A 10,338-nucleotide genomic window follows, 5' to 3' on the forward strand; every position below is an offset into this window, starting at 1 on the left:
CAAACATCTCTGCAACATTAAGAGATCAAACTCCAACAAAAACAAAAAGCTTCAGCAATAAAAGCATCCTGACAACATCGAGGCTTCATTTAACTAAAATACAACAAACCTGTAACACTTCAACAAATCAACCAAACTCAAACTGACACAAAAAAATGTTGAGCCCTGATTTTCACATTCACTTTCTCTGGAAACAGCTTCATCTAAAAGTTATTTAAAGCTCATCAAAGAGTCTGAAGAGGTGGGAGCTGCTCTCTGCAGATTATCTCCAATCTTTGGTTTCTTTAGGTGATGCAATCTGCCCAACAGGGGGCGATAGAGTGCTGCCAGACAGAGAGATTTGCAGAAAAATATGGATGCACTAAATGCTTAATTTGGATCACTTTACAACAAGCTAGCTCCACTTTGAGATTCTGTACAAAGTTGTGTTCAAGTGTTTTTTCAGGTTAGGAACAAGCAGCACCTGATGGTTCGAAGAAATGAAGCCAAAGCAAACTGCAGTTCTACAAGTGTCCACCAGGGGAAAACCCAGTGAATCCCAATGAGATCCTTTTTAGGGATGGACCGATTATTGGCCGGGTCGATTATTGGGGCCAATATTTGGCATTTTGGGGCATATCGGCATCTGCCTTTTTTTTTAATCCGACGGCCGATACGAAACCCATTCAGAACTATTTTGTTTTGGCTCTGATGCTTCTCTGCACAGAATTTCTCCCTGTCTCAACTATGGAAGCCCCAGATGGTCATTTAAAATCAGTCATGTAAAACCAAACAAATTAACTCAGCTGCATTACATGCCTGTAAAAGCAGTACAAACTCTATTTTGTCCAGTTTTATTGCAGTTACATAGACATTTTGGAAAATTTAATTTACTGTAGAAAATGTTAACAATTTTTTGTTGTTGTTTTCATTTCACTTCATAAAACATGCTGCTGAGCCTGGGAGCTTTTTAATAAAATATGCTTGAAGGTATGTGATTGCAGCAAAGTGTTGGAGTTTGTATTGTTCAAATTTTTTTACGCCAATATTTTCACTTGGACGGCGAATTAATATCCGCTTCAAATATTGGTGATCGGCCTCCTTGCCTGCTAATAATCAGTATCGGTATCGGCCCCAAAAACTCCATATCGGTCTATCTCAAGCCCTTTTTAAAACTTTCACTTTAACAGAGATTTTAAAGGGTTTACAGCCTATAAACACACAAACAGCTTGTTTAGCTCATTTCTTAATTCATACAAACTGATCGAGGCGTCACTTTTTAAAACTCCTTCATTAAAGCTCGTTTCCACCAAGTGGTCCAGTACAGATCAGTACAGTTTGGTACAGGTTGGATCAGTAAATCCTGATCCTGTGTGTGTTTCAACAGCCAACTGTGTCCTTCTTGGTAGGCGACGTGTAAGCTGGATGCTGATAGCTGCGCCAGCTACGTGATAGCGTGACGCCATAGCAGCACAACCCTGCTAATAAATTCAACGAAGAAGAAAAACACAACGCATTAAACAAAACAACGATGAAGACATCCAGCAATTCATCTTCTTCGTGATTGGCATGTGGCAGTTTGTTACAAAGAACAATCAAGCTTTGTTTCTTTGTTACCGCTGTCACACAGGAAGTGACCATTCCTTCCACCAATCAATGAGCTGCAGGGTTTCTAGCTCCACCTTCTGGGGTTGGATCAGTTTAGTCTGCTACCTCAACAAAAGGGAACCAAAAAGAGGGATGGTACAGGTTGATAATTTGGGGATCTGTCTCGGTTTCAGTCAAAGGAAACGCCACAAAATGCGTGATGTACTGAGACGAACTGAACTGAACTGAACCACCTGGTGGAAATGGAGCTTTATTTCATGTAAAGGTTGAAGGTTACGCATCACTCCACTTTAAAAACTAACGGCTGACATCACTGAGAATAAGTCCATGTTTCAGAAAGTCTGTGGGTGATGTAAAAATAATACTTTCCCAGTACGGCGATCTCACAGCAGAGGGTACGTGGTTTTTTCCTAACCAGTGAACTCATCGTGAAGGCAGATGAGGTTTTTCCTGAGACATTAGACCTGTGTGTGCTGGACTGGACCTGAGGTAAGACTGTCAGGGAGATGAGGACGGGGTTAATCTGCAGTCCTTGTGTGCAAACATGAAGCTGTTTCTTTCCAGGAATGAGGTCCGTGATCAGGTCTGGGGTTTGGGTGGCTCGAACACGCTGATGCTCAGACAGCGTCTCGTTTTACCGGCCTTCCTCATTACGCTCCACACCTCACAGGCTTAGTCCACGGAAAGCAGACGAGTGTGTTTTAGGAGAGGTTTCATCCTTTGTTCCTCAGCTGCATTAATCTCTGCTTTCCTGAGAAAGTCCCCAGTATCCATAAGAAAGCACGAAAGCACAGGAAGTCACTCTGTTGATGCTCTTTTTAATCCCCTCCCTCGTGTCCTTTAATCCGGTCCGAGGGCCGCTGAATTCCTCAGGATTCAGATGCTGAGTAGCTGCTTGCAGTCCCTGGCGCCGTGTGTGTGAAACATTATTTGTCCGGTTATGGTTTTAAGTAGGCCGGGGTTCAGGGACCCCTCATCTGGCTCAGGTCGGGCTGAACGTTTTACTCGTGCAGCCGTGATCGTCGATCCGCGTGTCTCTCGGTCGTACATAGGGAGGAACTGTTGAGGTGGATCTTGTTCCCGTCGATGAAGTCCTTGGACGAGCCTTCGGGCGACGTCCTGACGGCGCTGGAGAACGACATGCTGACCTGCAGCTTCAGCAGCTTCAGCAGCTTCCTCTTGTAGCCCTTACAGGCGAAGAAGTAGATGAAGGGGTCCAGGCAGGAGTTGAGGTTCATCAGACACACGGTGATGTGCAGCGACACCTGGAAGGCCGTGAGCTCGGCGCAGTCCGGCTCGTACACCAGCTTACGGATCATGTACTGCAGCAGGTCGATGTGGTACGGGCTGTAGCAGACGATGAAGAGCAGAGACACGCAGCAGATCACGCCGATGGCTTTACGGCTGCGGCCGGACTTCTCCGTCAGGTGGTTGTTCTTGGCGGTGAGGCGGAGCTTGGAGCACAGGACGGAGTAACACCCCAGGATGGTCACCACGGGGATGCCGTAACCGAGGAACACGGCGCCAATCAGGATCGGGGCGATGTTGGGGACCTTCTCAAAGATGGGGTACTCCATGCAGGTGATCGAACCGTCAAGCTCGGCGTTGGTCATCGGACTGCTCAGCAGAGGGAGGGTCTGACCCAGGACCAGCATCCACACCCCAACACAGATGTACTTCACGGTGCTGACCTTCCTGAAGCGAGCGTAGCGCAGAGGCAGAACCACGGCGATGAAGCGGTCCACGCTGAGGCACGTCATGAAGTTGACTCCAGCGTAAGTGTTGATGTAGAAAACCAGACCGGACATCTTACAGAGCGCCTCCCCCAGGGGCCAGTGGAAGCCCAGGGCGTAGTACATGATCCTGAGCGGCAGGGAGAAGGCGAACAGGATGTCTGAGATGACCAGGTTCAGGGAGTACAGCGTGGTCGAGTTCATCTTCTTCAGGTTGGGCCGGATGACGTGCAGGGCCAGGCAGTTCCCGAAGAGCCCCACGATGAACACCAGGGAGTAGAAGAGGGGCATGAGGACCCTGGCGTAGTCCCGGTGGTCGTAGAGGGTGTCACAGGTGGAGTTGGAGGTGTTGGTGGATGAAGCCATCTTCTTCTTCTCTCAGCAAAAAACTGAAACAGAGAAAAACAGAAAGAGGAGGGTTCAGACTTTTATCCCCTCACAGCGAGTCGGGAAAATAAGAGAAGTACGATCAGACGTGTGACAGTGTGGAAAACAAAACACATGTAGAAATGAAACTGGGCAGTGCCATTCACACACACACACACACACACACACACACACACACACACACACACACACACACACACACACACACACACAGAGGGATTACAGAAACCTTGCTTTCAAAAAGGAAGTGAGAAGAATCACACTGTGAGTCAAAACTTTAATTTCAGGAAGTTAAAAATACAAATTGAATCAGAAACCAGAGAAACCCCCAAAAGAACCAGAACCACGAGAGACGGACCCCACACAGTTCTGGATAAGAGCACAGTCATTCAATCACAGATGTTTTATTCTGTGATGATTTCTTCTTGACAAAAAAAAAAATAACGAAGACATCGTAATATCTGAGTCCTGTTGGTTCAGTCTTGAAGGAATTTCAAGCCACATTTCCACCAAGTGGTCCAGTTCAGTTCGTCTCAGTACGGCACACATTTTGTGGCGTTTCCTTTGACTAAAACCAGAACAGGTTCCCAAATTAAGGACCTGTACCGTCCCAGTTTTTGGTACCCTCTTGTTGGGGTGACAGACATACTGATCTGAATCGTCACTTCCTGTGGGACAGCTTGATGTCTTCCATCGTTGCTCTTTGTTTACTGTGTCGTGTTTTTCTTCTTCGTTGGATTTATTAGCAGGGTACACTGTGTTGCACTGCTATGGCGTCACGCTTTTACATAGCTGACGCTGCTATCAGCATCCAGCTTACACGACGCCTACCAAGAAGAGGATGGTTGGCTGTTGAAACCCAAACTGGATCAGGCCTTACTGATCCAACCCGTACCAAACTGGACTGATCCAAACTAGTGCTGCACGATTTGGGGAAAAGGTGCGATTTGCGATTAGGTGGACAATATTGCGATTGCGATTGCGATTTAATAAAAAAAAGTTGTGTCATGATGAGTCTACAGACTTGCTTGGTTATCATGGAGGAAAATCTGAATTGCATGTGCTAACATTGCGATTGCGATTGCGATTGCGATAATCGTGCAGCCCTAATCCAAACCGGACCAGGTTTGATGCAAAAGTCCAGTGTGCCAAAGTGAAACACAAAGAGAGCTTCAAGCAGCCGTTCATCAGTCCTGTCTCAGACGGCACAGTTAGCAGGACCTACTCTGGGTGACCATATTAAAAGGGAGGTCATGGTCCCCCTAGACCTGCTCCTGGGCTGTTTCCCAAAGCCCAGGTACCTTGCCTTGCCTTGGTCTGATGTGGGCGTGGGCAGGCATCCACATCATCAGTCGCTGCCCAAGTGCTGTTCCAATGTTCATGTCCTCCAGAGGCATATGTCCTCCGCTTAGTTAGCATGTGGCTAATTGACCAAGGATACACTGGTGTATCCTTTGCTGCCTTGCCATGGCTTTAAATACCCAACATGCAATGCGTGAATCTACAAAAAAGGAAAAAAATGGAAGGAAAAGACGCACCAGTGAAGGCGTGCGGTAAATTCCAATTCAAATGTAAGCAACAAAATACACCTCTGAAAATAACAACTTATACCATGTCCACCACTAAACTCTTTTGTGTGTCACTCACGTAACTATAATTACTGAGAAGCTGCACCTGCAGAGTGTCAATGATGGGACAATAAAAAAGCAAAAAGCGTACAAAAGGGGCAAGCCATGACGATATTTGTAGCCGCTTGAGCAAACGGTCTACTCCCACGTTTGTATAAACTTTCCATCCATAGTGCAACACATGTTATGTGAGACAATGTAACTCCAATTACATAAACATTTGTGACAGGAATCTGATGGTAAAATGTGTCTTTGTAGGCTGTTCCATTAGCATCTCCTTTGAGCAGAGGCAGGACACTTGTCTTGGATTGGAAGGAAGTGGCTTCAGAGGTACTGCCTTCAAAGGTAAGGTACCTGGACTTTGGCAAACGGCCCTGGTTCCCTCATCTGTTGCCTTCAGTGGTGTGTGGCCTGCCTCAGTTTCCGTGGTGTATGGTGCCACCTTGTGGTTTTTAACGCACTAAGCCCAGCCCTGCCCCGCTGCATACTAACCCACATCTCACATTATCAAGTTTCACATTTCTGTAACAGAACGAAAGCCGAGCTGCTGGTTGTGCCCCGTGGTTAGAGCGCGTGCAGAGGCCACAGGCCTCGCCACAGCTGTCGCTGGGTCAGCTCGCGGCCACGACCCCTTTGTGCATGTTTCCCCCTCTGTGTGCTCCCCACATCTCTTCAGCAGACTCTGAACCCAGCTCAGGACTGTGACCCTGAGTTTCCTCAGGGTAACTTCATTAAAATCTTTAAGCTCTGAGGTCTGGACTCAAACTGCTGGTTGCCTCTGGATGTCTCCAGTTTGAGTTTTTACCCTGATGGTAAAGCTGAAGTGAGGGTGTGATGTGAGCGTGAAATCATGGCTGAAATGATCTGGTTTGCCTCTTGAAACCAGTCCACTCCTGGTTAGAGCGGTAAGCGTGCCTCCACCTCTGTGCCAGCCGGTGTGTGTGCGGTGACTCACAGGACGTAGCTGCTGTTTGTGCTGCTAAAAGTGACATGAAGGAAGTGTGTGAACAATACGCCAGCTTCACACTCATTCTGAGCGCAGCTGCACCACTCTCACACTTGTGCGGTTGAAAACACTTGGCGTTGAGAGACGGGCTTGTACATGAGGAAGCGGGCTTCCCCAGGGCGCCGTGCCTCAGAATGGCACGCTGATGGAAAGTTATGTAGCTGGAGCCAAAATGACACCACCCTGCAGCTATGGCCGTGTCCGGCAGCACATGGCGCTGGAGGCTTCGCTTCCTGCCCCGTTAGCTGTTGGTTGATGCTAAGGCTGAAATTTCAGTTACTGCAAAGATATTTTTCTTTCAACTTTTACTGATTTAACTTTAACGGGGTAATAACGTTTTTCTGCAGATCTACCACCAAAATCTTTATTTAATATTTATCATTATTTTTTAATTGTTTCTTTATTTCATTTTATTTTTATTCTCCAACCTTTTTATTTCATAATTGTAATTATTATTATTTTTTTAATTAATTAATTAATTTATTTATTTTTATTTATTTTATTTGCCTGGCTGTGATATTTCTCTTTGTTTCCTTTTTGTTTCTTCATTTGCACAAAATCATCCAAAAATATTATTTTTTTAAAATTTGGCAAAAAAATATTGTTTTTTTTTATTATTTTTTTTTATTATTTTTCTCGCCTGGCTGTGATATTTTTCTTTATTTCCTGTTTGTTTCTTTATTTGCACAAAAACATCCGAAAATATATATTTTTTTAAACTTGGCAAAATTAACCCAAAAGTTTGTTTTTTCCTTCTTTTTGTTTTGCATTTAAACGCCTCTTTGCAAAACAGAAAACATTTATGTCCCAACATTCACTCTGTCTTAACTATTTCAGTTTTTTTAAAAGTTTTATTTGCACGTTTTGAAACCCTTCGGCTGAGATTTCAATCGTGTTTTGAGGCTTCTGACGTTAACTAAAATCAAACACATTTTTTATTTTCTAGTTTAAACCCACAGATGTTAAAACTCTCTGACTCCACGTGAAGAGAAAATGTTTTTAGAGACTTACCTCACAGTTTGAAGACGTCGTGTAGATTTCCAGCGCTCACGCTGATCCTGAAGGCATCACACTTGTTCAAACTTGATCTGACTTTTCGTCAGCTGTGTCCTAACAGCACAGCCTCACCGCCCTGACTGAGAACAACATGACACTCAGAAATCAAGATCCGTATCTGCTGCCGGTAACCATGGTGACTAAATATCCTGTTGTAGCTCCCTCCTCCTCCTTCAGTATGAGGCCATGTGAGCTGGTCTCCCCCTCCTCTCTTCACTCAAACCTTAAACGTAACCCTCTCTGTCCAGACACTTTGAAACATCCTCTTTTTTTCTGAAATGTCATGTGACGCCGTCTGACGTCTGTGACATTTCATTGTTTCTCTGTGAAGCTGTGGACTTTGAGCTTCTGTTTCAAAGTGTGTGTGTGTGTGTGTGTGTGTGTGTGTGTGAGTGTGTCGGCTTCTGGGAGGAACGAGGTACACATGGCAGCGCGGCGTTTGCCATGTGAGGTCTCAGGAGAGGATGTGGCTTCAGCTGCAGATACCAGACCGTCCGCAGCTGCTTTTATCAACCTGCTTCATCCGAGGGGCTCAGGGTTTCTTCACGGTGATCTGATGAAAGTCCCGGGGACTCGGGGTCACTTGGAGTGTGTGATAAACTTCCCTTTGGTGTGTTATGTAAATGAGAGACCAGGAAGTTCCCCTTTGGCCCAGAAACACTTTTTGTGTTTGTTGTTTTTGATCTTCAGGAGGGTTTTCAGAAAGAAACCACACAGATGAGTCAAAGAGATACAAATCAGCTCGTATTGAACCATCAGTGCGTGTGTTTTTAAGTGTTAATACACACATGAATCATTGTTGCTGTGTTTGGTGTAAGAGCGTCCTGATACTACAGTGTCAAACCTTTCAGACACATCCAGGAGGCTATGGTTAAAGTGTTGAAACACTTCAGAGGGAGAGATCAGAGAGTTTCTGCTTTAAGATGTGGTTTAACTTTCAAATGTACAAGAAAGTGACAGAAAAAGAGACAGGTGTTGAGTTATTTCAGAAATCCTCAGGGAAAAAAAACACTTCACTACCGTAAATATTATAATATCATCACTTTCCCTCTCATGCAGCCACGCTAACTGTAGCTTTATAAATTTAGACTCTCACTTTTTTTTTTTTTTCCAGTGATGGTGATGTTTTGAACAAATCTGTTGAAGGAATATTCAAATCAAAATCAAACCCACTCAACCTTTTTAAGACATGAAACCTTTCTCTTAAAAGTCAGATGACGTTAACGCAACGGAAAGAAACCAAAGAATCAAAAAGTGAAAAAGAGGAAATGAAATGAGCAGGAACAATTAAAAAAAATAGATATGTGAATGTTTGAAGATAGTATGTCACAGTGTAACAGAGCAGGAAGAGAGAAGAAAACAGAAATCTGAAGTCAGGCATCTCCAACTTCATCCTGTGGTTTTCACACCTCTGAACTCACTGCTGCTGCTCAGGGCGTGTTATCGACTCAATCACACCTTCAGCCTCGGGCTGTGCATCTGGAGGCCTGTGAGTGAGGCTGTGAGCTGTTTACCAGCTCAGTTTGTTTTTGTGATAAACCCAGAAGAACAAATTAATCTTTTTAATGAAGGAAAATCAAACTTTCTGTGTTTGACTCTGAACAGGATCAGAGAGTTTCACTGACGCTGATGTTAATCAGTCTGACCTCATCTGAGGACGCTTCACAGAAACTTCATCAGGTCAAGATCTGATGATGATTAATGAGGAACAGAAACACAACATAAAGACCAGATAAAAAAAAGTCTCTTTGCAGTGTTTAGTAAACTATTTAACAAACTTTATTTAACCTCCAGCTGAACCCGACTCTGCTGAGGTCGTTAATCTGAGCACGAGCTCACCTGGATGTAAGTCATTCAGGAGCCACAAAATCAACTTTATCATCACAATAAAGACTATCAAGTGTAGAAAATGTAATTCATAGTTAAAATTCAGTGAATAATCATCCAAACCAGTAGGTTTTTTTTTTTTTTTATAACAAATTGTCCTCATAATATTTTATGTTGCTATTTTTAAGAAATTTGCCAAATTTTCAAAAAATTTGGAAATTTTTGATTTTTTTTTTAAAAAAGGTATAAAAAAAATACCTTTTTTTTAAAAAAAAAAATGCACAAAATTAAGAAAATGAGATTTCAAAAATTTTCAAAATGTTTTAAAATTTCACATATTTTCTAAAAATTTTGAAGTTTCACAAATTTTTTTTTCTATGCAAAAATTTTGAATATATAAACATTTTTGAAATGATACTTGAATATGGAAAATTTTGGAAATTCTCAAAAAATTAAAAAAAAAAAAAAAAATTTACAAAATGAGATTTCAAAAATTTTCTGATTTTTTTAAAAAATGTCTTTTTTTTCTCACATTGATTTTTTTGTATACCAACATTTTTGAAAGAATACTTGAATTTGATGACATATTTTGACAGTATTGCTCAACTTATTTTTTGTTGTTTGCTCATGTCTGCCACATATCAATTATATAAATTAAGATGGTTGAAGACCCTTGGTATAGCTCCTTTAAAGCAAAGTAACAACATGCTTGACAATAAACCAAAATACAGTAAAAAAAAACAAATTTAAATAATTCAAATACTGCAGCCTTAGTGACATAGCCAAATGACTGTTTGGAGTCATAAATTTGTAAAAACATTCAGTTTTTAATGTCAGACAGGACTTTATGTTGGAAACCTGTTAATCCAGGCTTTAGGGAGACGTACAGCTGGGTGTCATCAGCATAACGATGGTAATCTACACTCACCATCTACTTTATCAGGCACACCTGTCCAACTGCTCATTAACGCAAATTTTGAATCAGCCAATCACATGGCAGCAATGCATTAGACATGTAGACATGGTGAAGACGATCTGCTGCAGTTCAAAGTGAGCATCAGAATGAGGAAAAAAGGTGATTTAAGGGACTTTGAACGTGGCATGGTTGTTGGTC

At 42.9% G+C, this 10,338-nt stretch overlaps 1 protein-coding gene across 1 annotated transcript; it reads right to left on the reverse strand.

The window, feature by feature from the left end:
- Positions 1-95: 95 nt before the first annotated feature.
- gpr183a (G protein-coupled receptor 183a) lies at positions 96-7,493 on the reverse strand. The gene is made up of 2 exons (XM_074694998.1): positions 7,353-7,493; positions 96-3,709 (listed from the first exon to the last, which is right to left on the reverse strand). Exon 2 carries the CDS (start codon positions 3,684-3,686, stop codon positions 2,589-2,591), a length of 1,098 nt encoding a protein of 365 aa, XP_074551099.1. The 5' UTR covers positions 3,687-3,709; positions 7,353-7,493; the 3' UTR covers positions 96-2,588.
- Between the last annotated feature and the right edge of the window lie 2,845 nt (positions 7,494-10,338).

Source organism: Halichoeres trimaculatus, unplaced genomic scaffold, assembly GCF_033239565.1.
Source record: "Halichoeres trimaculatus isolate MK-OKI-2021-1 unplaced genomic scaffold, fHalTri1.1 fHalTri1_scaffold_19, whole genome shotgun sequence".
Lineage (NCBI taxonomy): Eukaryota > Metazoa > Chordata > Actinopteri > Labriformes > Labridae > Halichoeres > Halichoeres trimaculatus.

What these genes read in the sequence shown, in the direction of transcription:
- gpr183a (XM_074694998.1), bottom strand. Translation starts at nt 3,686, where the DNA reads ATGGCTTCATCCACCAACACCTCCAACTCCACCTGTGACACCCTCTAC.